The sequence below is a fragment of the Rhinichthys klamathensis genome, unplaced genomic scaffold (assembly GCF_029890125.1).
Source record: "Rhinichthys klamathensis goyatoka isolate OS25496 unplaced genomic scaffold, OSU_Roscu_1.1 h1tg000254l_1, whole genome shotgun sequence".
Classification (NCBI taxonomy): domain Eukaryota; kingdom Metazoa; phylum Chordata; class Actinopteri; order Cypriniformes; family Leuciscidae; genus Rhinichthys; species Rhinichthys klamathensis.
Window position 1 is genome coordinate 3,851,914 of NW_026606776.1, and position 27,974 is coordinate 3,879,887.

A 27,974-nucleotide genomic window follows, 5' to 3' on the forward strand; every position below is an offset into this window, starting at 1 on the left:
CAACCCTTTTAGAGCATGCGCCTGGCACGCCGACCATTTTTCCCATCATTAAACTAGCAAAAGTGGATTCGGATAAGTGAACTTGCGCCCTGCTTTAGACCATGCGCTTAGATCGTTAAAATAGGGCCCATGGAGACCAAAAGGGACGTGCTGCTCCGTGAAGCATATAATCTCATTATAAGGACTATTGAGAAAGCCAATTAGGGTGTAAATCAGTAGATGGGATAATTCAGCATTGAATATGCAGCACGATGTCTTGCTGTATTGGCAGAAATACAGAAAACATCCTAAATCAGTACCGACAAAGACTTTTCAGGATGCAATCTGTCCTTTTAGGTGTTGTGTTGCACTTACATACATTTTTATGGAAATTTGCCTTTTGGACTTGGCATGCAGAATATCAAGGCTTTGTGTTATATGAAGGAGAGCACTTTGTTAATGATTGGTGGGGAGGTGTACTTCGCTAACGTGGCTCATATTGACATTTTACTGTAGTCCTAGTAGTGTATCGTTCAGTGGGACAGTGGATCAACAGTGTTTCAATGAGCTATACTGGCACGTTTTAGGTCCAAGTGTATAATCGAACACACACCAAGAGGCGCGCCAGCGTTGCTCAGGTCTCATGGGCAGTGCCTACACTTGACAAGACAAAGCACCCTGGAATAATGAAGTAGGTTCATAAATCTTAGCAGGTGACTTGGAGCATGCGTTAAATCCGGTTTTATAATTTTCCTCTAATCGTCATGGCTGTTTCTGCATGATAAGGACTTTCCCTGGTGAAATGCTGCAACTTCTCAAGTCACTTAAAATATGCCCATATTTTACTGTCAGGCATTGATTTCTGAGGGGCCGTTTTCTCTCCTCTATGAGGAGCAGTAAAGCAGCTCAAGGACAGATTAAAGCAATTTCATTCATTTGGCTTGTTTTTTGTCAAATAAATTTGAATGAGCAAGAGGCAGCAGGAGAAGGCAAAGCAAACTGAATGAATCTGATGTTCAGGTGGTCCTGTCAAATTTGATTGAGCTAAACAATCCAGCCAAAGGAATAACTGCTGGTTTTTATTTAGCAAAGGAGCATCAAATAATGAGACTCATTGACGTTCTCTAAGAGTGAAGTAGAGTGCAAGTAAACAAGGGGTGTATCAGACTTCTCATTGACCAATAACTAGTGTAGACAGACATTATTTGTATTACCATCCAACATTGTATTTTGTAAAGCACTACACAATTGTTATTTAAAATGATTAAACACTTATAAGTGTTTTACGGAATGGTTGAGTTAACAAAGCGCACAATGAAGGAGATTTAACTGGAGTAATATTTAATAGTAAACTTGGAATAAACAACAAAGAATAAACAACCAAACACTATCACAAAAGAGGACAAACCGAGAACACGTGTGAACACAGGGTATATATACACATGTGACAAACAAAGGGAACTAATGATATAATTAATGGACAACAGGTGAATGAAATTACTAATTAAACAGACTGGGGAAAACTAGGTCAAAGGGCAGAACCAACATGCTGAACACAATGGCAAAACAATATATATATATATATATATATATATATATATATATATATATATATATATGTAACAACAAGAATATTTAGTTTATAATGAAGGAGGCATGCAAATATTTTTTATATTTCCCCTGAGAAACAGTTACATTCTGAATAGTGCTTATTATACTGGTGTAATATTATCTCTTTACCAAGGGAGGTAATCAATAACAGAGCATGTCCAAGCTGCTTTCAACAGCAGTCTTATGAAAATCCATTTACATGCACATATAAGCTCATTTTCAGCATTGTTGATATTCTGAACCAACCTTCATTTCTCTCACCACAAGATACAGTTTTTTTTATAAAAATCAACTAGATTTCGAGGTGCATAGCTATATGATTTTTTTTTTTCTAAAATAAAATAAAACCATGGCAGAGCCCACAGAGCTGCATTTTTGGAGCAGAACACTAAACAGAGCATATAATCCCTTAAGATACATTGTCCCTGCAAATGAGTGTGCGCTAAGGCTAGGTGATATGACTAAAGATATAAGACTTAAAGAGAGAGTTCAGCCCAAAATGAAAATTCTGTCATCATTTATTCACTCATGTACACTTGTTGTTCTAAGCCTGTATGACTTTCTTTTTTCTGCGAAACAAAAAGATGATGTTTTGAAGAATGACCGTAACCAAAAGGGTTTTTTTTTATCACTGACTTCCACTGTATGGAAAAAGAAAAAGACATTTCTCAGAATATCTTATTTTATGTTCCACAAAAGAAAGAAAGTCTTACAAGTTTAAAACGACATGACGGTGAGTGCATAATGATAGAATTTTCATTTTTGGGCAAGCTATCCCTTTAATGGGAAATAATGACTGCCCAACTCTGTAGTAAGAGCTTCCCAGGTTGAATCGATACATAAAACTGACAGTTGAAACTGATTCATAGAAATGAATGAAATTCTAACATCTTTTTTGCTACTGATGCTTTTAAAAAAGACACTTAATGCTCTCATACTCGCGAGACAAGACAGGACTAATGACATGATTTTTAGGAAAATGAATGGCCAAGTTAAAAAAGCATTAAAATGATTGTTATATACAAAATGTTGCTTAATTTTTATTAGCGAAAAAATATTGTGAATATACTGTATCATAAATATCCATTTAATCCTGCTATGCCCTTAACTAAGTATGTATTTCTCATTCTGTAACAAGGCACAGACACAGAGAGTGGGTTTTTCGTTGGTTTGTATTTTTAGTCAGTTGCACCATTTGATGAGTCGAAGGGCAGAAACAGGGAAACAAACTCATTGTAATGAGCATGTTTGTTCTCCCCAAGAACTGATAAAACATGCCATGCTAGAATGTGACACAGGACAAGAAACAAACAAAAACAGCAATAAATGTCTCTGTGGATGCTGCCATCCCCTTGGCAACAATACCATCATTACGTCAAAAGAGCAAATGGCAACAATTTATAATTTAGCATCATAAATAATGAAAGGCTCCTAAAATAATATCAGCCAGCAGATAAAATGTGGTCTGGAACAAAGGCCATGCCAATACCCGGCACATCATCTCATTTATGTAAATAAACAACACAAGGTAATGTACAGTACATGCCTGTGTTCAGCTTTTATTTTTGTGTTGATAATGAGCCAACCACCTAAACCTATGAGCTTAAATTCAGAAATTATGGCTCATTTCTAGTCATGTAGCTTGTCAAGGAAAGAGTAATTGCAATGTTAAGTAGTTTAAAAACTCAAGCTCTTTTGTGTTGTATAAGTTTTTGAATGAGAAACCTTTTTTCAAAAGAAAAGTTGCTCACAAATTATTTTTGGCAAAAATAAGTGTAAGCGTGAATTTAGCCACATATTTGTGCAGATATGCAGTACTTTCAAGGATACTTGTGTCATTCTTATACTGTATGACTAAAATAACACGAGAGAGCAAGGTGCAGCCTGGTCAAATAACATAACATACAGTTTTAAAAATGCTAAGCAAAGATTAGTAACATTAGTAACAAGTGCCAAACATATAAATAAGGATGAATTATCCTCTCATCTATTTGCCACTGTTCCCAAAGTTGTAGAGAAGTGCTGTCATTCAAATCTAATGAAAACAGATCAACATAAATTGGTCTTACATCTTATTGATCTTACATTCACATGTGCCTTATTAATCTTAAATTCTTACATTCACATGTGCCCTGCATGCCCATTAAAACCTTTTAATATGCAAAAAAATAATTAAATTGTTCATTAACTTTTGAACATGCAAGCCCCCCCCCCCCCCAAAAGAAAGAAAATAAAAAATAAAAATAAAATAAATAATTCATTAAATAAATAGTGCTATAAAAGACACAAAAGGAACTAGAAAACTATTTATATATGTAACTTGAAAAACCTGATATACTGTCATAGTCAACTAAATTTTATTTTTGTATACTGTACAGTACAATCCCATTTGGTATATCAACAAAAAGACAAAATTCCAAGTATTTTCCAATCCATTTTTTCAATCAATTCATTTAAATGAATCAACTGAATGAAGCGATTTACTAAAATGAATTTTCAGTGCTTCATATGTACAGTATAAGAAAGTGTACAGTACATTTAGGCAAGTGTGTTTGATTACATGCGAGTATACACCATGCAGCCATTTTCTGGGTTTAAAATGAGCAGTGCCAACTGTTGTTGTCATTTTCTGTAGGGGTTGGGGTTTTTTTGGGGGGGGGGGGGGAACTAATAGGTTTAAAATTATATCCATCCATCTTAGTTTTTGCACCTATTTATGTCAACCCAACAGCCAAGTGGATACCACTTCATAAATGATCTTAATGCATCATGTAGCTTTTTAATCATGTTTTCATGAACAATGCTGGTTTAATTTTGCACTTAATGAGGGTTACTGTATAATTAATATAATTCAGAGAGGACATCATTACTTAATAGTCTGCGAGATAATGCATTTTTGTCCACATAAATGGCACATCTAAAGAACAAAGGCAGGCTGTGAAGTCAGTGTATTTGCTAGCCACATAAAGGGCTGCCTAATGCGCACACACACAAAAACAATTGTGGCATAGATAGAGCAGGGGAGAGGACATTATGACAATGAACCAGGCCAGCTCAAGCGCTTCACACAGCTCACATCAAAAGCAACAGCTTTTATTTTCATATGCACTGCAATAAAGCCTCTGCTTTAGTGCTGCCTAATACAGATACCAAGGGCAAGCGTTTGTTTGTGGGGTAAGTATGTCACCAGTAAATTAGAATGTCGTCCAAAATCCAAACCAGATCCTCTCTGGCTCCAATTCAGAGAAGACCCGGAGGGAAGACAAGAAAGCTGTGCAGTGAACAAAAACCAAATACAACAACCCAGGCTTCTGTGTGAACATACCCAACAAACGGAGGACACGTAGACTTTAGATTATCAATATGGACAATAAACTACAGACCATGATTAAACTAACTGTGGAGCCTTGATAGGCAATGGTGAATGGAGCAGGAAAACAGAGGGTAGTGATATATTTATGGCCCTTTCTCTCTAGAGCAGGTCTGGTACAGGGAAGATAAGACCCTTCTCCCAAACACAGGTAGTACAAAACACCTGTAATGTCACCCTGTGGGCTGTTCAATGGATTGGGGTTGAATATAAACTGAGGGTTACAATATTTCGAAGTCATTATTTACTAAAGACACCAGTGGTTACATAAACAAAGGCAGCAAGCTCTGGAATATACAGACTAGTGAAGGGGTGGATTCTGGAATCCACTGCTGCTCATATCTAATGAGTATTTATAATCAAGGTATTAATCAATATTTTTCCTTCTAAATATCAAATGAGTTGAATGACTTCTCTGGGCTTATGAGATTTTACTTTGTTATAGACGTTACCAGTGTGATTATCGAAAATGTTCTCTATATGTATTCTTTAAACGTCTGTATGAAATATCTGAGAGGTGACTGAAGGGTCTGGCCCATGCCAGGAATGCAGTAACAGTGCTTGCTCATTTAGCCTGGCTTCCAGAAATTAAATATGGACTCGTTTTGTTTGAGAAAGGTCTTCAACATGTGTTAAAACATAAGGGTCATTGGAAGACTCTTCTGTTTATAGTTAGAACCTGGCCAAATCCAACCTTGAAGAAGCTGTGTGTCGGTGTGTGTTAGTATTCTTGGTTACAGGGTAAAGGAACAAGTGGGATTATTGGAGATTGACTGACTTGTTTTCTTCGACATGTTGGCACCCAGCAACCCAGATATGCGACTTGGAACGCCACGACGTGCCTAAATTTAGGGTCCGAGTGTCAGCCGCATAATCGATGACTCAGATTCAGTCTATCTGTCCATGTGTGGAAAATGACTATGTTTATCTACTTCTTAGCCAATCAGAATCATTCAACCTGAAGCAAGGACGTAGCTTAGACCTTTGGTGTAGGGTATAATTGCTGTGATCTTTGTAAGCGGGGTGGCCTACGAACTCTTTGTGAGTCTTGAAGCCGTTTTCTGCCTGATGAAACTACAAACTGTCTTCAGTAAAACTTTTCTTCAATTGACTGCACTCTTGACTCTAGGGGCCCTATTTTAACGATCTGAAACGCAAGTGTCAAAGCGCAAAGCGCAAGTAACTTTGTGGGCGGATCCCGGCGCTGTTGCTATTTTCCCGGCGGGATAAATGCCTCTTGCGCCTGGCGCAAATCTAAAAGGGGTTGGTCCGAAGTAGCTTCATTATTCATAGGTGTGGTTTGGGCGTAACGTGAAATAAACCAATCAGAGCGTCATCTCACATCCCTTTAAGAGCAGGCGCGCTTGTTCTAAAGCGGATTCCTATTATAACGGCGGATTTGCCAGGCGCGCGCCAGGAGCGGTTCACAGCCGAGGAGAGCAACGTTCTCGTCAGGGCCGTAAAACACAGAGAAGTGACATTGGGGATGGAGAAACCCACCCAAATTAACTTCTGTTAAACAGGCGTATGATAATTTGCGTAAATGTGTAAGCTTCATGTATGCTTTTACAATAAATTATCTATCTATCTATCTATCTATCTATCTATCTATCTATCTATCTATCTATCTATCTATCTATCTATCTATCTATCTATCTATCTATCTATCTATCTATCTATCTATCTATCTATCGTAGCCTAATAATGTATGATTTACAAAATCATGGGCTGCTTAGATGAGAAAATCAAAGTGTATGCGCGTTGTGCACACGCTACATTGATTATGGCCAAGCATGCGCCCTTAAAATAGCTTGATGAACAACGCGCAACGCGCCACTGACTTTAGACTAGTTTTTTTCTGGTCAGTGGCGCAATTGTTTTATAGAACAGCAAAATAGCATGAGGGAAAGTTTGCGCCGGAACACGCCTCCTCTTTGCGCTGAACCGCCCCGGGGAGCGCAAGTGTATTTCTTAGTTAACCGACGTGCGTCTGTGGAGGGAAAAGTCCGCTTTGCGCGGGTGCAAAATAGGAATGATACATGCGTCAGTGTACAAAGTCATTTGCGCCGAGTGCAAGATAGGGCCCTAGGTCTTCATTCATCATATCTGGTTCTGGGTCTTTGACTGTATTATCCCCTAACACTAGAATGTGCTTCTTTATGTACAAATATACCTGGATTATTAGTTAACCCTCTGGGGTCGACAAACGCGCCAGCACGTTTTGCTGTATTTTTTTCACTTAGCAGCAAAATAGACTTAAAATACTCCGTCATTTATGGTCATACAGACTTAAGAAATATGAAAAAATAAACTGTTAAATGTCTACTTTTTTATGTGTCTACTTACAATCGAAATTGTGCTTTTGTAAAATAAAGAAAATAAACAGGGTGTGCTTTCTGCCTCTCCGTCTCCGTGAACTTTTTTTTTCTGGAGCATGTCTCTAAACTTAAACAAAAATGTCGGTTTCATTTCGAGGAGCAACGGATCCAGCTGAGGATTGTGAATAGTAAGTTCTTTATTCTTAAGGGCTTTGTTCTAATCCCAATTAAGTGTATGTAAACCGCAAAAAGACTGTTTGAATATGAATCGCATCACGTGTCTATGTATAAATGTCTATAATTAACATTTATATGCCCTATATTAATATATCATAAAAACGATATGTTACAGACGAAATATGAATGTTTAGACAAGATTTCGTTGACTAGTTTTGGATAGATTATAAAGTTTTTACAGTAAAATAGACTACTGCCACATCAAATTAAGCTTTTGTTCTCCAATTTCTGCTCATATGTTAAATATATAGTATGGGATGTTTTGTCAAAAATAAAGTAGGTGTTCTGACTATTTAAGTAGTCATTTAATTTTGGGTTCATTTAATTGGTTAAGATGCATCATGTGACTTAGGTTAGAGGTCATGGTGGCCATCTTAGTTTTCACTTCACAACAGCAGTGATGCAGCAGCAGATGTCTCTCTGATAAAAGCTATATTCTTCTGTTATTTCATGCCAAAGAGGCCATCGTCTGTAAGTTTGTTTATTTAATATCATTTATGTTAAAAAAGGAGAATTTCATATGATCTAAGAAAGATTTGCTGTACATTTTCAAAGAAGATAGTTTTCTCTATTTCATATATTAACACTAGATTGTTTTCAATCTTAAAATTTACTTTTATTCATACTTAATACTTAATGTACATTTTCTGTTTGTATTGTAGTTTCACAAATAAGTACGTTGTGGGACTGAAGATTTCAAAGTAAAACACAGAAAAAGAACTACTTTGGTTTAGACTTTTTCTTCAACCCTCATCCTGTTTAACTATCTGTTGAAGTGCAACCTACTTGCATCAGGGACAGAATAGTAGGTATATTGAATTATCAACTAAGATTTTTGAGTGTTTGTTCCAATTCAAACTAATGAATCCTTAACTTTGAAATACGTATAATAAAATGTATGCTTTTTACAAAGAAAGATTACACTTGAAATATTGTTAAAATTGTAATTGTTGTTGATTTACATGTGAAAACGATTTAAAGGGGTCATATAATGGTACATGCACTTTTACAAGTTGATTGCACTGAAATGTGTGTTGGCAGTGCCTGTACACAACCATCATAAAATTATAAAAATCCATCCAGTGTTTTTGTTATAATCTCCTTATATGTTTTCCCCTGCCTCAAATCGAGCCGTTCGACCGTGTGACGTCACACGGTCGGAAGCCCCTCCCACGATTGTTGATTGACAGGAGCATTTCAACACAGACCCGCCCTCGCTCATGAGCGAGCTGTCAATCATAGTCCGCGCGGACAGGCGCGGTCATTGTTGATATGCTGGAGCACTGTCTATGAGCAGACTGGCATCTAAGCGATTGTGGTGTTCTGTTCTTGGGTGTAATAACGAACACAGCAGTCATTTTAATGTTCCTAAATCCGAACCGCTGAAGACGCAGTGGCTGAGTTTGTTTTCGAAGGGAATATTCCCCACGAGCAACGTCAATGCTCTCATGTTTGCGCGAATCATTTCACACACCAGACTGCTTTATAAACGAGGGTCAGTATAAAGCGGGATTTGCTAAGAAGCTGCTCATGAAAAAAGGATCGGTACCAGATATTCGTGTTCCTGCTGAATCTCCAGAAGAACGGAAGTGAGTGTAACGTTTTATTAAACTTTATATTAATATATTAATCTTTGCAAATCGCTAGCTGCACGCTTCACAATGAATGCGTCTAAGGTTTACACTCAGGGTACATTACGGCATGTTTTCTATGTATGACGTTCTCAATATAATTCATAATCCCACGTTTATACTGAACAACGCATTATGGTTATTGTGTTATTGAGTTACAAATGGTGTACGCACAGAACAGAGAGGCGGGGTGAGCAAAGCTCATTATCATTTAACCCTCTGGGGACCAGAAACGCGCCCGCGCGTTTTGCCGGTTTTTTTTCACATAGCAGAAAAATAGACTTAAAATACTCTGTTGATTTTGATCGTACATATAAGTGTTATACATCAATCGATCCTGTTAATTGTCTATTATTTTTCTGTATACTCACAATAAAAACAAAGTTTTGTGCTTTTTGTCAAATAAAGAAAAATAAACATGATGCGAGTTTTGCCTTCTCTCTGTCAGTGCAGTCCATTCTGAAACACGTCCGAAAAATGAACTCTAACTCTGCAAATACTTGTCATACAGGCACGAGAGATTTTTCTTTATGAAGCTTGAATTCTCTTCTTTTCAATGAAGTAATTTATATAAAAAACAAATATTCTCAGTTTATGTAATCTGTATGAAAAGAGAGTGCTGTCAGATTTTTTCCCCCCAGCTCATTACACTTCATTACGCGTTAATCTGACACGCCCACGCAGGACGCGCGCTATTCAAACGCAAATGTTGAGGCAACCCATGACAATGCCCACATCAGCCGTTCCACCGCGGCGGTAAAATGTGGGGTGTATTTTCTGCCTTTTACCGCCAAGAGGCGCTACAATCATAGACTCTGAAAAGTGTTTGTTTATTCTCTCTAATGCGTAATCTGCGGCCGCACCGCACTGATTCAGAGCGATTGAAAGCTGGTAGCAGATGAATTCAACAAGTGAAACGTAGTTAAAATAATTCATAATCACAATACTGAAATTAGGCTACTGAAATGAAATTGAATAAATAATGAAAGAATAAAACATTGCAATAAAAACATTTACAGACGTACAGACGATAGCTCAGTGGTTAACGCAACAACACGAGCTTCGAGGAGCTTCAATCGACCCGAGATCGAATCTCAATGTAGCATACATGTTGTTAACCGATGTTGGCCAACAGCGTTTATATTTAACCTTCTTGATGCTTAAATAGCTAACTGTTTATAACTGTTTACTTATTTAAAGTCAAGAGTTTTGTTTAATTATTATTACAACATAAATTTGCTACATTCCTGTAGAACCGCAGCCGCTGCACAAAGGACATAAACTGATGAAGGAAGATTGTCAGCCGATTGCATCAGAAAATGAAAATGAAGAAGCACGTCTTTAGTCTGCTAAATTATTGTGTAATGTAAAAGAACACTAAAATTACTTAAGTTTGAAACCAAGTTCGAACATTTCAAGGTTTAAATAAAGTGTCGGGACAGTTTTTTTTAAATTTAAAACAGGGTTGCATCGGGTTTAGAGTTTATTTCTTTTGCGATGCAAAATAAGAAACACTAGGCTAATCTTATTCTTGCGACATTTTAAATTTGTATTGCCAAAGAAATGACAGCTATATTAAACAATTAAAACAGTAGGCCTACAAAACGAAAATTGTCCAAAGCAACATAATTAAATTAAAACATGCGTTTTTCTTTGCCTCTCTCGCGCTGAATCTCTTTTTAACAAGTTTATTTAGTCTCCCTCGCTCTCCATATGAAAGAGGAACATTAACACCTAGGCCTATTGTCCTGCGCGCTCGATACAGTACTGAACTGTCCCCCCAACCCCCCACCGGCTATCGGAGTCTGAGGCTGATTTAACACAAAGAGAAGTCGCAATTTACACTTAAATCGCTATTCTAGACAGTGTTGATAATGAAGGAATTAAATGATTTAAGTTACATGTAGCCTAGTGATGTTTCTGTCATAAAAGTTTATTACTAAATATTTCATTATTTCAGTAATTGATGAAATAAAACTGGTTTGGGCCAGCTTTTTCCAAGCAAAACTAAATATAATATGAAAAAACGCATGTTAATTTGTTGTCATGAACAAAATGTTCAACTCAATATTAAATTCTACAGGGATCTTTGGATCCTTACAACCAGGCATGCAATTTGTGAATTAAATTTTTTTTTCTTCTTTATTATTCAAATAAATATCGAACCACGGTGCTTCGTGGTAATGCTGCTAAATTAAATAACATGTATAGAATAATTATGAACTTAAAGGGTCACTTCACCCATTTGCATTAAGGTTTGTATTGTTAGAAACCCAGTCATATATTATAATGATGGTGGAATTTTGCTTGTTTTTTTTCTGAGATGGGAGAAAAAAGGATTTAAGTGTTTTACTTCCGTCCTATCGTGACGTAAATATCGTCATTTTGCGTCACGATAGGACGGAAGATAAATTTCATTGCATATTAAGAAAACTACAGCCTTTAGCTCATTATTATTCAAGGGCGTGGGACCCACTCACCCCACCGGCCTATTACAGATCAGTGGGTGGGACTAAACCTGAAGAAACTAAACTATTAATCCGCCATCTTGCTTGGAAGACAGCAAGCTAAGCTAACAAGCGCTCAAGGAGTTAGATTTACCATAATGCCTGAATTTACGACACACGATATGGAAGAGGAGGATTTTGACAATCTTTTGCTCGAAACTGATGTTCGTGGCTATTTATACGAGCCGCAATATAGTGAAGAGCAGCTGAGGCTGATGGTGGAACAGGAGGCGGACGAGGAGCCCGGGCTGGGTCGAGCTGGGCGGACTGCTGGTGCCTGTGCTCTCGCTGTGCGCTACGGACACAGATAGAGTCCGTCTGCTGTAGAGAATTTCAACGATAGCAATTTCTCCTGGACGAAATCTCTGAATCAGACGAGCACACGGACGTTTGTGTTGTGATGTGAACCATCCTCGTGTCGCACCGCATGTTCTGACTGAACCAGGTATCATGCAATAATTCACCATATAGAAAGAAATACAAACGAGGAGTAATTCGCTAATGAGTTTGCCAATGTAACGGGGTTCGTTGTTGTGGGAAGAATGAGGCGGGAACCAGCAAACATTTAAACATTTTAATAGTAAAATAAACAAATACAAAACAAAAGTATAAGCCAGCAGCCCCTCACTGTTGGCCACACACAACAGAAACAAAACACAACATAAAATCAGGCCTGTTCCTCAGTCGATCTGCCCTGTCGTCGCTCCTCGTTTTATGCGTCCGCTCCTCGGTGAGAGACGCGAGAGAGACCGGTGCGTCTCATCGGTGTCGTTCATTATCACTCACGCCACTGGCCTCGCGCAGTCATCTCACGTGCCTCGGCTCGCCCTCGTCCTGCTCGCCACAGCCAACTAACTAGCTATAAATTTTGTGTAAAATGAATTTCTAACTCTGGTGGCAGCTAACGTTAGCCTTGTAGACGGAAGAGGGATTTGTGATGTTTGCGCTGCTGTTCTGGATTAGTGGGAGTGGCTTGCGGAGCTGTGCAATGTGGTGCATTGTGGGAGTTGTTGTCTTTCATACAAATGCGCCCAAAAGTTATTTTCTGTCTTTTCTCTGTCAAGAGGGCACCAAATTCAAAATTTCTTTTACACTTCGACTACATATATGACCCACTTTCAATAAAGATTAATGTTGAAATGGGTGAAGTGCTCCTTTAAATGAAACAATATCGCAACATTTCGACAAATACATTATTTGATCTGTTTTTACATTTTAATTCAGGGCGATTTAGCCTGCTACATTTAATTAGAGCGAGATTTTCACCCTTGTCTTGTCATTTTCTCATTGGGAAGCGCTTACATTACATGTTTGAGTAGATCCTCTGTACCTCTCGTTTTCATTATGGATTACATAATCAGATAACATTTATTAGCCTGAATATTTAGACATTTAAAGGCTTTAGACATAGCCGATTTCTTATAGTGACTGAGCTGAAGTGGCTTTCGGTTCATTTTTGTGACGCGCAGTTCCCGGAGACAGAGACGACAGATAAACTTTTGTCGTTAGCAAAAGTTCGAATAAAACCCGACTTTAGAAAAATGCATAGGGCCACTCGGCGTGGTCTGCCAAAAAACTTAATTATAAACTTCAATATTTCATTCAAAATAATCTCAAAACGCTTTGTGAAATTTTGAAAAGCCGTGCATGCATTAAGGCCACTGGAACTAATGAACAACTGAAACGCTGGTTTTGATTTTATTGTTTGTCGTTTAAACGTGCTTGTTGCATATCTCTATTTTATATTTGATATGGTCTATTGGTGAAGTAGCCTATAGCATTGATTACTGTGGAGGGAGGGGTGTGGGGATTCAAATAATTCAGCAGAAGCAGGGATGTTTAGACCAGAAGGAAATCCCAGTCCCCCCTGGCAAATCACACTTTACTTAAAACCATGTTTTTAAAAACTCTAGGTTGTAGGGAATCAAAAAAATAATAATAATAGGCCTAATAAAAAAAAATATATATATATAGGCTATATATATAAAATTACTTTACAGAACTGCTTTTGAAATTACGATTGGTACCCGATTGGTACAGATGCAAAGTCGTTCTGTTGGATACTATTGTTCCTTAGTGTAAAATGGAAATGCATGGTAATTTTATTTTATAAATATAAGCAAAAAACTGTATGGTTTAGAGAGTTTTGGTTTTTACAGAGTTTTAGAGCTAGACAAATCTCTCTGCATTAATAAATATAAAATTTACAGTACACAATGTTTGTTCGAGATTCGAACCCGTGTCATCTTGATGATCGAACCGTCAGTTCTACCGCTCGGCTATTAATTTCCTCACTGAGAAATACCCAAACGTTTGTTTCTCACATGAGCGAGAAAACGTTTTGTCGTTAGCCTGTGAGTGTAGGCCTACTTTAGCCTACATGAATAAAAGTAGACCTTTTACAGTTTTAAAAGATGATATCTTATCTGTATGACCAACAATTACGCAGTAAGTTCTTTTAGCTGTTATGACAAAAATAAATCCAAATGAACGCGCCGCCGCGTTTGTCAAACTCTAATTCAACATGCCAGAATAAAGCCAGATTTTAGAATAATGCATAGCCACTCGGCGTGGTGTGCCAAAATACCCTAATTATAAACTTCAATATTTCATTCAAAACCATCTCAAAACGCTTTGTGACATTTTAAAAAGCCGTGAATGTATTAAGGCCACTGGAACCAGGATCGTAACTGAAACGCGCTGCATGTCTCAATACAGGAAGCGCTGGTTCAGATTGTATTGTTTGTTGTTTAAACGTGCATGTTGCATATTTAAAAATATTTGTTTAAAAATAAATGTTTGTTGTAGGCTTATTTGTAAATTACCATAACTTGTAGAATTTCATCCTTACTGTTAATTGACATTAGCCCCACTTACATTTTGATAAATGTCCCTTTGCGCCACCTGGCGGTCATTTCGCGAGCGACTTTGAAATGCGACTGGTTTATTTTTATTGTATTGGTCTACTTTAAAAAATAATACTTTATAAGACATTTATGGGAAAAGACTATTTTCTTTTCAAGATGATACACAGGGCAACTTTTTGAGCAATCTTGCTGGGCAATGTTGCCGTCAACGGGCAACCAGATAAGACACAGGGCCCACGACCGATCTAAATTATCCAGATAGGAATGTATTGCCCATTTTCAATGGGAAAGTGCCCAAGCAACAATCGCTCGGCAAGATTGCCCAGCAACATTGCTCAAAAAGTTGCCCTGTGTATCATCACCTTTAGTTTGTCAGCCTTAGGAAGGTCAAACAAATGAGCTTCTTGAAACTGGGTGGAAAAAACAGCGTCTCTTCAACATAGCGACAACACTGTCTTCTCTTATGTAGCCCAACCAGGCCTCGTCAAACAGCAACAGTACACACTAACTAAAGTTGAAAAAGTGAAAAAGCATAATAGCCATTTAAAGAATCCCTGGGATGTTTCGTATAGTTTTAACAGCATTGAGGAAGAAAACAGGAGAAATCATTTCTGCTAAATGAATAAATGTAACCATGCTAAGGAATGAGGGGGCATGCATGGCAAACCTTTTCCTCCTGTGTGATATCTGTTCTTTTATCTTTGATTGTATGGAAAATACTTGTTTGCCTTCAAATATTCTAAGAAATAAAAAAATCCAGACAAAATAATGTAACTCAGAGCTGAAAAGTGCACATTTTGTAGTACATTTCACCTGCCATCTAAAGGTAACCATTAAACTTTCATTATAGTCTATAGTATGATGGATGCACTGCACAGCTGGCTCTTTATCTCCACATTATTCCCATAATATCACATTGACTGTGCACTCTATCTTTTGCTTTTCCATTTCACATTTACTCTTCACCTCACAGCATTCTGGCTCTCTCTACTTCTTTCTCTCAAAGCATAATAAAATAATGCACTGTCTCTGTCTGAATATTGATTAATCATAAAATGGAAACACAAACTACTCTAGAGAAATATTATTGGAACAGGAAAATTCCAAAAGCACAGCAACTTCCTGTACTGGTTCAGAATTTACATCTCAATATCATACACTGACAAAGTCCTGCACCTGAAAGTTAAAAATGTATGAAAAAATGCAATACATTTCATGACAAATCCTAAACGATGCATTATTAATCTTTTCAATACAGAAGTTGAACACACTGCAGCTCATAACTCAACACCTTGAACTTGAACGGATTGTCAACAGTCAAAACATAGCGTTAGGTTCACCTGGAATAAACCCTGGCTTGTACATCACTGGACTGTGCCTGCATGCAAACCTGCAGACTTTTATCAGTCAGAAGAGTAAAAGATCTGATTTAACTTTAAAGGGACCTTACCGACAGCCCACAGTCCATTAACTGACTTTCTTGATACATATTACACACGCACACGCGCACACACACACACACACACACACACACACACACACACACACACACACACACACACACACACACACACACACACACACACACACACACGCGCACACACACACGCACACACACACACGCACACACACACACACACACACACACACACACCAATCAGGCCTATCAATCAGTCTGATCTGATTGATAGGCCTTATGCAACTTGTCAAGGTGTTTAAATGGATAGTTCATACATTTTAAATTAATTAATTTACTCACCTTCATTTTGTTCCAAACCTGTATGTCTTTCTTTCTTTTGTAGAACACAAAAGAAGATATTTTGAAGAATGTTGGAAACCAACCAGGTTTGGTGATCACTGACATTCTTTGTATTGACAAAAAAAATGCCACATTTCTCAAAATATTCTTTCAAAAGAAAGAAAGTCATTTGTCACAACAGAATTTTCAATTTTAGGTGAACGGTTTACAAGGGACCATTCTGTTATGATGAGTGCTGTTGAGGAACAACTAGGGTCAATGATGTATAAGAGTATGCAGAGGCATTGGCATTATTTTATTTTAGTTGTTTTTTTCCATGCCAGTCTATCATAGAAGTATTATTGTCACGTTTTGGTGGGCGAAGTAGACTCAAATACAACTCTTTTTATTTATTTATTAACAAAGAAAACTCAGGCAGTGCACTAACATCGAACACAAGCGAAACGGTGTGCCATGCACAAATAATACCGGACAATGACCTTGAGAAACAGAGGAACTTTAATACACAAGGTGACAAATTTAATTACAAACAGTTGTGCTAAGAGAAACAAACTGAGGGTACGTTTACACGACAACGATATGCTTAAAATGGAGAAGTTATTCCTTTGAGTTTACCGCGCACAGACGACACCATTGTCAAAACGATCCCCATTCACACGGATCCACGACTAAAAACACTGTATTCCGCTGCCTGGCAATTTGATGGCGATTAAACACTAGCTGAACATGTAATACGCATGTACATGGCGTCATTGTCTTCTTTTTGTTGTTTACACAGAGACTGTTTTCAAAAACTTGCACTTTAAAACCCGCTTTCAAAAGTTTGCGTTTTCAGGCAGCCAAAACGCCATTGTCGTGTAACTAAACGGCCAAAACGCATAAAAAGTTGTATGTTTTCAGTTGAAAACGGTGTAAACAGTCCCTAAAAGTCCATGAAAATGAAATGAATACTAACTAAATGTGACAATCATTAATTTCAGCTGTGCCAGCCCTTCATTTCAAATGTACCAGCCACTAAAATAACTCTTTTTGCTTTACATGCAATTCAGATGGGCTCTTCCTACCTAGAGATGGATGATTCTTGGCCAGAAAAAGCAATTAAGGTTTATACAGGTTTGGTTCATAAATCCTTCATTTCAAGGTCAATTTGGCCAAACACTTAAAAAGCATTGTTGAAAACAGAGATGGCCAAGCAATTTTAGTTTATTGTTCACACAAACATTTCATTTTAGCCAAACAATACACACATTTATACAGCAAAGCTGTCAATCATATGTCACTCCTTCTGACCAATTCTTTTTGTTGTATGTAATAATTCTTCCATAATTTATTATTTGTGCCGTCTGGAGGCATACAGCAGATTAAGTTAAGTGGTTGGCATAGTTTCCCTTTATAGAACAAATATAATAAGTTCAAGTGTTAAATAGAGAGCAGCTTCACAGCACTTCCTCTACATAAAGCATTTGGAATTGAACCAAACAAGCAAACACGAATAATACCCTGCTGAAGTCAAAAGAGAAACTGACCCAATAAAGACATGTGACAGTTGCCTCAACAACAGTATTGCAAAATATCTGTCACGAGAGCACAAATACTGTGAGGGATTATAGTTTTACTAATCTCAGCCTCATTCCACTTCTCTATCCCCAGAGTTATGCTTCCTGTTTTCTCCTAGAGAGGAAACAGTGTAATGAGTGCATTCTAAAGGAGGCAATGGGCGTCTCCAGGAGAAAAATAGACTTTCCGGGCAAAGTCTACAATGTTATTTGGACAGCACCCAGAGAGACACTCCCAGGAAGTCTCAGGGTGGACACCTTATTCACCTTCCCTGAATCTCTTCCTGAGTACATTCTTAAGCGACAATACCATATGCCTTTCATCTCGCACAGCTTGTGTTCCTATAAGCACCTCTGATTTTTTAAAACTCATGTTTGTCAGACTGTGGATCTTTTAAAAAATGTCACATTTCTTCTACACTGTCCTGGATTTAGTTTGACACTAAATTCTCATACTTCCGCCTTTAGGGAAGGTCATTTTGGTGGACTATTTTTAGAACTTTAAGGCTTTGTTCAGACAATAATTTTTTTTTTAAATAATTTGATGCAAATCCATTTAGTTTTTGATAATACAAAAAATAAAACATTAATAAACAACAACAACAAAAATGAAAAGTGTGCAATATAGTCCAAATACACAAATTTCTGCTCTCTCTTTCCTCATATACCGAACAATGTTCACTATCTAGTGAGTTGCAAATGAGTGAATGAGTTAGCAGTTTTAAAGTACACATGAATGTGTAAAACACAACCACTTATGTTCTTTCATGTGTCTCTTGAGTTTAGCAATGCAGTGAGATGTCATGATAGACAAGGGCAGGGGAAAACTCCCAGTCTTCCTTCCTCTCTTTCTACACTGACAGCTCTGAGAAAATCTCTTACTGTCGTTACTAGCGCCCGATGTACATACACCAAATATTGCCTGAACAAACGGATCAGATTTCACTTGAAAAATAAATGATGTATAGTGAACTAGCTTCACGATAATACTTTTGTTTCCATTTTCCCTCATTTTTCTGGAAGCTAATCTACTATCTGTCTACAAACCCTTCACCCAATGCCTATAGCTGCTATTGATATCTTCTTCTTCTTAATCTATCTTAATGCTATAGAAATGGAATAACAAAGCTTCAAAGGAGGAGAGACATTTCTGCCAATTTACTGAGGGGAAATGAGTTCATTAACACACAGACAATAGAAAGGTTTTCTTCAAGATCAGGATGAAGAAACATTCTCAAAATGAAAAGTAAATAGCTGTGTAATCATGTTTCTTCAGGTAACATTTATCCATCAAAAGGCTAATACAACATTTCATGAGGGTTCAGTGAGTGTCAAAATGCTTAATTATAGCACTGAAGAGAAACCACTATATAAATCACTTTTATTTTGTTGTGACCATGAGCACCAGGCTTTAATAACTTCCTTTCACGTAGACTGTGACAGAATTATGCTGCAGTAATGACAGCCCTATGATAGAACTGGGGACATTTCTGGACCACAAGCATGATCAAAATAACAGTAAATTCCCGGTAGGGCATATCACGTCCTCCCGAAGAATAAATGCATGAAATAATTCAACTCACACCAGCTGTTCACTCCAGTTGATCGGTTATGAGATCAGTCACAGAAAACTGAAAACAGAAAAAGACTGATGCAGGTCCTTGAGACCACTTGAGAGACACAATGGGACTTAATGAAATATGTCCCTTTTCTCTAATTCAGATGTGTGAATCACATCCAAATGACTCTTCATACAAGTAATTAAACAGATTCCCACAGCATCTCTGTCTCTTTAGCTAAACGATCATCTAAGGCAATTAATCAGCATGTACAGTAAAAACCACATTAGTGTCCTCCCAAATAATTTCCTAAATAAGTCAATACAATTAATCATACCATGGTCTGTCTGTCTAAATACTGATTGGCTGAAAGGCGTGCGTTAAAACCGTGTAATGCAGTCCAGTCAGTTGATTCACAATTCAATATTAATGCTCTGGCTTCACTGAAGGACATGCATCACTCGCACTTAGAAATCAGAGATTGCTATGTGCACACACAAGGAGCAAAGAAACCATTTGCCATCAGTATACAGTAATGATGAAGGATGATAAGATGATTATCATCATGCATGATTTTCATTATCCTTATCAGACAGCTTGGGTCTGAGAAAACTTTTATGAAGAAACATCTGAATGAATGAATTTACATCATGTCTGCTAATCTTAAATGTGCACTAAACATTCATTTTGGAGTTTTTGGCCATATTTGCAAAGAATTTTGCAACTGATAGGATTCAGTTTATGGGACTACTCTTTCATTTGTATCTGTCGTAAAACATAACGGGGGAATTTAGTAGAGAAATTGGCTTGAGTGAAAAAGTTCATTTCAAACCCTGAATTTAATCTTCCCCTTTTCTGTAGCTCAAATTTATCTTTCACACTTCTGTGTATTCAAACTTGCCACATAGTGGTCAGCCATGTGACATGCAATCGATCCTCAGACAAAGCTATGGCTTGAGAAGGCTTGGAATACAACGCACAAGTTGTGTGGACTACATTCAAGTTCGTAGTGCTTTTTGTCATTTGAGAGCTTGACAGCCACAGTTCTCCATTCAAATACATTTAGAAGACTAAGTGGTACATTCTTCAATACTTCTCCGTTCACAAATTCACACTTACATATCAGATATAGTACAGCATATGCATATTTTCCCCTTGAATCTTCAAGAGAGAGGATTTGGGTTGGAGGAGGGAGGCTGGATATGACTCCTCTCGTGATAATTGGAGATTATCTGAATGTGCTCCTCCCGAACTTTATTAATAAAACATAATTTAGTCTGAGAAGAAAGATTTGGAAAAAGGAAGTGAAGATGCTCTCTGCTAAGTACACATATTCTAGTGTAATTTCAAAAAGCCTCTTTAGTCTCTCAAGGATTAAGGATTGACTTCCAGTCATGAAGTCAAAACAGGAATAATTTGAGAAAGATCTCTTAAATGTGTATTTTTTTCCTCGTTATAAAATATTTCGTTTTGTCCAATCCCAGCTTAACTAAGTAAGGCATTCATAGGTCGATTGCCCTGAAAAGTGACTGAGGCACTGTTTGTTTCAGAATGCTGATGAGCCTAAAGCCGGGTGCACACTGTGCGATTTTGGTCACGATTTGGCTGTCTGAGACAAATTTTGCAAATCTTAAAAGATTCCTCTGATCCTAGGCTAAAATCTGAAGTCTTTGATCGTTAGTTTGACATGTTCACCGACAGCCGTTTAATGACCATTGCGATAAAAGTTTACCTCTGACAAAATTCTACCAGTGTCAGAAGATTTGACTCACAGTCCTGCGGTGTGACTTCTTCTACGATGACCGTCAAATTGTCTTCGTTTTTTAAGACTAGCCGTGACCAAAATTAACGTTAGAGATTTCTCTGTAGTCATCATTTCAATCCCGCGTGTAATGCCGCTCACATCACCGAACCTGTCATTGATTGATGATGTAAAACTCTGGACGACTCTTTTTGCGTGCGTCCGTTTTTAACGCGTCTCAACAGTCCCCCAACCCCCCCGTACAGTCTGACATCAATGACAACTGAGATCTTACAGTGTGACATGGCTTACAGCGAGGATCATGTTCGTACAGTCTGACAACCAACAATCGTAAAGGACGATAATACATCGCACAGTGTGCACTCGGATTAACATAACAACATTGTCTCACATCAGCCAATAGTGTGAGTTTGGGGAGGGACTATTTGTTTGTCCGGGCAATGACAGATAGGGAAGTGTTCTGGAATTATTTTTGCAGTTCAATTTGGATATTTTAGTAACACTTTACAATAAGGTTTTATATGTTAACATTAGTTAACATGAACTAAGAATAAACAATCCTTCAACAGCATTTACTAATGCATGTGTTAAGGAACATGAACATTTAACGTTAACAAAATGAGTCCTTATTGTAATGTGTTAGAGACTTTTTTCTACAGGTCATTTGCCTGCCACCCCACCTCACACGTATATAATTATACAGCATATTGCCATAATCAGACTCGTCTGTAAAAGCACAGGCTTACAGTTTCTTATTATGGCTGTGTTATAAGTCACACATACCCAGATGCATCAATACCAACATTCCTAATAACAAAATGACATTAAGCAGGCAAATAAAAATGAAGAATTGGCCATAACATGTTTACTCATTTATTTTTAGATCGATAGGGCACCACTGTGCTGGACAGGTTTGTAAAGAATCATAGGATTTGTGAGCTAAATAAGGAATGGGCCTGTTCCTCATACAAAAGCTTTAAGCTTGTTGCTTTACTTAAAATTCACATTTTCAGTTTAAACGGAAGCATATTGGTGTCTACGCTTGAGTGGAATCAAATGGACAACTCATTAGGCTCATGCAGCACCTGCTCCAGTCAATTACAATTTAAAGCTCAAAAAACTCAAATCTAATTTGGAAGAGACAGCACACGAAGTCCGATGCTGATTCACTGACAGGAAATGAAGCATCAGATGCCGTTGAGTGATTATCTCTGTCTGGATGTTTTGAATAGGAGTGCTATGGACCCGCTCAGCATTCAGTCTTTGTATTGCACATGTTCTTTTCTATTTTGTGCATGCCGAATGCTGTTTGTGAATGCAAAAGTGATGTTGACAATTACAGCTAAGGGACAGAGTTACTAATCAATGTCTGGAAAACAATAGCAGAGCTTAAAATGCGTATGGTAATTTCTATGTTTCTGAAGATCAACATGCCAGAAACATCTGTTAAGGATGAATTTGTGTCATCTTTTGAAATATTTTCATATATCAATTTGCATGCAAGTTGCAAAACGTGTGGTGATAAAAGCTGTACTTTCAAAGAGGAAATAACACTCAACTTTTACTAAATTAGTATTCCATGGGAATGTTTCCATTGGGAAACTAAGGACACGTTGCTAATTTGCTCATGCTCAGGGTAAAACTTGCTGGCAAACACAATAAATAACACTTCCCTGTGCACTAAGGAAAAACAAACCTAATCTAGGGTAAATTCAGAGGCTCAGATCTCGCTAGACAAAAACATTGCAACTTATTTGTCATTCAAATTATGTCTCATTTGAGGTGTACTTTATCATGAGTGTGTGAGCCTGCAGGGTTAAAATATATGTCTGTGTGAGAATGTAACATTTATGATAATATTTATATTTCTACACATTTAATATTTATTTTACTATTCATTTTTAATTCATTTATTTATTATTTTACTTATAATACAAAACAAATGTGCACCCTAAATGTAATGTATGTCAATCCGAATTAATCTGATTTCAGATTCTGAAAGTTTTGTTTATAGGTTTATATGGTTAGGTTTTGTTTGTTTATTTGTTCTCTGAAGGGTTCAGTTCAGTTCATTTAGTGAATGGTTTATCAAACTGATTCATACAGATAGCTTGTGAGTATGTGAGGCTGATTCGGTAACGCTTCCTTTTACAGTACAGTACTTACAGTGTACTTACCTAGAAAGTACTGGCTAATATAAGGTAAGTACATGGGTCAGGGGTAGGTTTAGGGGTAGGTTCAGGGTTAGTACAGGGATGCACCGATACCACTTTTTAAGGATCGAGTACGAGTACCGATATTTTTTTCCTGGTGCTCGCCGATACCGATGCCTGTTGTACTGGGGTGGGGGGTTCTTGTTTTATGTGGCAATTTTCTAAGAACAACACAATGAGACTTTATTCAGCATCTTTATTTTAACAACTTAAAAAAAACGTAAAAAAAATCAATCATTCTCTTGTGCTTATCACAAATTTTCAAAGCCCAAATTTCACAGTGTCCAATAACCTCCAAAGGACAAAACCAAGGACATAATGAATGTAATATTTACCTGCCTGTCACAAAGTTGTCAAAGTGCTAAAGAAATCACAGACATCAAATTTGTCATAAAGTGCCAAAGAAATCACAGAACAAATGTTTATAACATAACACTGAGTAACAATGTAATCACAGCCGAAAGTGTAAAGTGAAATATTAGAGTGTACTATTAAATCTAGCTACACTAGATTTACGTTCTGTCAGTTACGTCACGTGAGGTATCGGTCTTTGGTATCGGGGTATTTTTACGAGTACGAGTACAAGTACATGAGCTTGGTATCGGGCCCGATACCGATACTGGTATCGGTATCGGTGCATCCCTAGTTAGTACCTAGTTATTACCCAGTAATTGTAATTACTATAATAAGTACCTAGTATGTACATGGGTAACAGGACTGTAAAAGGAAGCGTTACCGCTGATTCATTAAAAGAACTAGCTCTTAAAGGGTTAGTTCACCCAAAAATGAAAATTAAGTCATTAATTACTCACCCCCATGCTGTACCAACCCCGTAAGACCTTCGTTCATCTTCGGAACACAAATGAAGATATTTTTGATTAAATCTGAGAGGTGGATCACTGCTACATAGGCTGCCAAAGGGAATGATACTTGACGGCCCAGAAAGTCATTAAAGAAAATGTTTAAATATTTCATGTGCCTACAGTGGCTCCACTATAAGTTTATCAAGCGACGAGAATACTTTTTGTGCGGGAAAAACAACAAAAATAACGACTTTATTCGACTATTCCATTGCTTCCTTGTGGGCCTGAGACGAGAGTTCAAGAGATTTCCAGGACGCATGCGCGAGAACTGACATTCTTCTTCTACTACTATGTACAGCACGCGTCTTCCTCTGCTTGTAAGACGCGCGCTGTGTAGTGTGTAGTAGAAGAAGAACGTCAGTTCTCGCGCATGCGTCCTGGAAATCTCTTGAACTCTCGTCTCAGGCCCACAAGGAAGCAATGGAATAGTCGAATAAAGTCGTTATTTTTGTTTTGTTTTCCGCACAAAAAGTATTCTCGTCGCTTGATAAACTTATAGTGGAGCCATTGTAGGCACATGAAATATTTAAACATTTTCTTTAATGACTTTCTGGGCCGTCAAGTATCATTCCCTTTGGCAGCCTATGTAGCAGTGATCCAGCTCTCAGATTTAATAAAAAAATATCTTCATTTGTGTTCCGAAGATGAACGAAGGTCTTACGGGGTTGGTACAGCATGGGGGTGAGTAATTAATGACTTAATTTTCATTTTTGGGTGAACTGACCCTTTAAGAGTCATTGGTTCATGAATTTGTGAAGAGAACAATGGAAAGTCATGTTGTCTTGGCATTATTTTTCTCACATTCAATTCACATTATCACATTCAATCAGACATGCTTTTTTACTGAGGTGAAGAAATGGATTCAAAAAGGTGCAGTGAACACTGCAATGTTTAGATAGCACCACAGTGTTTTTAAGGGAAATAGACATAAAAATTGTTATAATTGTTTCTGCATAGAATGCTGTAAAATCGAAAAATTACACACTTAATATTTAAAAGAGAAATCTTACTCAAATTCTTCCTGAACCTCATTTGTTTTGACTGCATACTCATAAAACCATTCTCACACTTTGACGGGTTGAAGCTCTTCATTACACAAGAAAATGTTCTCTAAAAAGTGTGTGCTTTGCTTCCTTTTAGCCTGTAACAGCAGGAAGTAATCAGTGGCCAGTGTTCATCAGTTCTCGGACAAAGGCAATCAGGTTACCATGGGACAGCATTCGATGAAGGCCATCAGACCAAACTATAACCATTCTTGAGTCCAAATCCCATGCCAAAACCCAATCCCATAAGACCCAATAAAGAACAGAACCAAACACCGGCATTGGAAACAAACCACTCAAGTACCGGATCAGTAAAATCTTCAAATCAAGCAATAGCAATCCATTATTGACAGCAATGATTATGATTAGATTATATGTCCTGCTGGACATGGCTCCAAAGAAGGATTTCACATATGCTTATATGGTGAGGATCATAATGTCATTACATTACAGCATCAATTTTTGTAGATACTGTATGGAAACAGACATTGAAGCATGTGACGCTGACAGGGCTCATGCTTTCTCCTAAAATTCAATTGGAATTTCTTAAATAATCTCACGTCCAAGAAATGCAAGACATTGGTGTCGTGTGAAGGATATTTACATACAGTATGCATATGCAAGACAACTTCAACCATTTATGTGATTTGTAAAATTTGAATATCTATTTTAATTGGATGACACCTGCAGATCAGTCTTAATTAAAAAAAAAATTTCCCTTGTCCTGATAATCATTCCAAATGAATTTAAAATGCATTCAAAGCCTTATGTAAATGTCTTGCCTATGTAAATGACACATGGCTCTTAAAGAATATGGCACACATATATGCATCCTCATGAAAGACCTTTGCAAATTAAAGGAGCAGTTCACCAGAACATGATATTTCTGCTGTAATTTACTTGAGCCATTTAAAACCCATTTGATTTTCTATTTTCAGTTAAACAAAAAACAAGATATTTTACAAAATACAAATGATGCACCACTGTCACTATGAATCTCCAAAAAAGTACCATAAAAGTAGTAGTTGTAATCTACTTCCATTTATAGAATTGTGTGGGGGAAAAGGCAGAAATTGATTGTTATTCACTGAAAATCTTCCCTGGCATTGCACCAGCCCAATATGGTTTATCTTTTCTTGCATGTAAATACCCTGAATGTTACCCAGATGGAGTTCTGATGACATGTGAAATAAGTTCAAATAATGTATAATCCATGATATAAAATAAACATATCATGTGCTTGAAATGTCCGCTTGAGTTGCTTGTGGCAGCATGTCTCTCTGGATCTATGTGAAAGCTGTCATACATCACAAATGTTTGACACTATTCTGCTGGGGACAGTTATTAACATCACAAATATGCATCACATATCAAGCATGTTAATGTCAAACGGCATTTATTGTATCTTGACTAATTGAGGGATAGATTTCTGGTAATTACCAACTTCAATTGCCATCTGTTCTACAAGTTACTTTATGGTATGGGTCCAGAAGACTTGTTGTTATTATTGCACAAAGCCAAATGGACACTTTTATTGTGCTTTATGGTGCATATACCAGTATGCTTTTGTTGTATGGACAGGAGCAGCTCGCCTTGGACTAGGGTTTGTAAATTACAGAATTTTTATTTCATGTGAACTGCTCATTTCACGTCAGTACACCTGGTTTAATTGTGCAATTTCATTTTTAATTAAATCATGTGGAGCATAAAGGTGCATTTATTTAGCACGTTCACATTTGACTGAAATTCTCAGAAGCAAATGGATTTACAGTCTGTGAAAAGAGTCTGGCAGCCACAGTTATTAAAGCACAACAACATTGGCTTGCCTGAGAATGTCAGAATGTCATTATGCTGTTCTCTCGTTTTCCTCTGTCAAGGGCAGCAAACGCGGGATACAGTGTCAGCAATATCATTATGAACATTATTCTGTCTGTGTCACTGTCTGCTGGGGTCGGTGGCTGAGCTCTGGGTCAATAGATTTGGCTAATGCACAGCAGAAAAGTGATAAGCCCGGTGAATTGAACAACAGTAGCCTATCAACTTTATAACACGGCGATCATGCACGCGCATGCACGAGTTTCACCAATACACCTGCCATTCTATTCAGTACATGAACATGTTTTACAACAAACATATTAGAAAATGAATGTTTCCTTTTGATTGTTATCTATTCTATAGCACAAGTGAAATATAGCATGACAATTATAGAATAAATGTGACGCGTAAAACATCTGTTTTGTAAACAGCACGCAACAGATCTCAAGCGAACTACTTATTATGCTTCTGCTATCTTTAAAACATTCATATAGACAAAAGTCATGAACCATGTATGCACCGCAACAATGATCCATTTAAAGAAAGAGAAATTAACTTACAAGGAAGGTTGATTTTGTAGTTATTCCCCGCAAACCTGAACCCGTCCAGTCGCATCTGCAGCATATAGCGCGCGCGTGTGCCTTCCCCTCAGCGCGCACTCGAGCCGCTTAAAAAGTTTAATGACGTCAGCCGGGCATTTAAAACGCCGCTTTTTTAACAGGAATGTACGACTTTCTGTCTTAATTAAAGGGACCGCGCACCTTTGAGACCCATCACTGAATTAGTGTACTACATATAATCAACTGTTGAACATAGCTCACTCAAAAATTACAATTTTGTCATCGTTTGCTCACCTCGTGTAGTTTCTTTCTTCTGTGTAAACA

The 27,974-nt window shown here is 37.5% G+C and overlaps 1 protein-coding gene across 4 annotated transcripts in view; it reads right to left on the reverse strand.

Annotated features, from left to right (window-relative positions):
* The window catches only part of gulp1b (GULP PTB domain containing engulfment adaptor 1b), a 71,465-nt gene extending 43,716 nt beyond the window's left edge, over nt 1-27,749 (reverse strand). For all 4 annotated transcript variants that reach the window (XM_056266957.1, XM_056266958.1, XM_056266955.1 and 1 more), the window contains exon 1: nt 27,651-27,749. In XM_056266957.1, the coding sequence (XP_056122932.1) occupies nt 27,651-27,714 (64 nt within the window). In that variant the 5' untranslated portion in view covers nt 27,715-27,749. The remainder of the gene's footprint in view (nt 1-27,650) is intronic.
* Nucleotides 27,750-27,974: the final 225 nt, after the last annotated feature.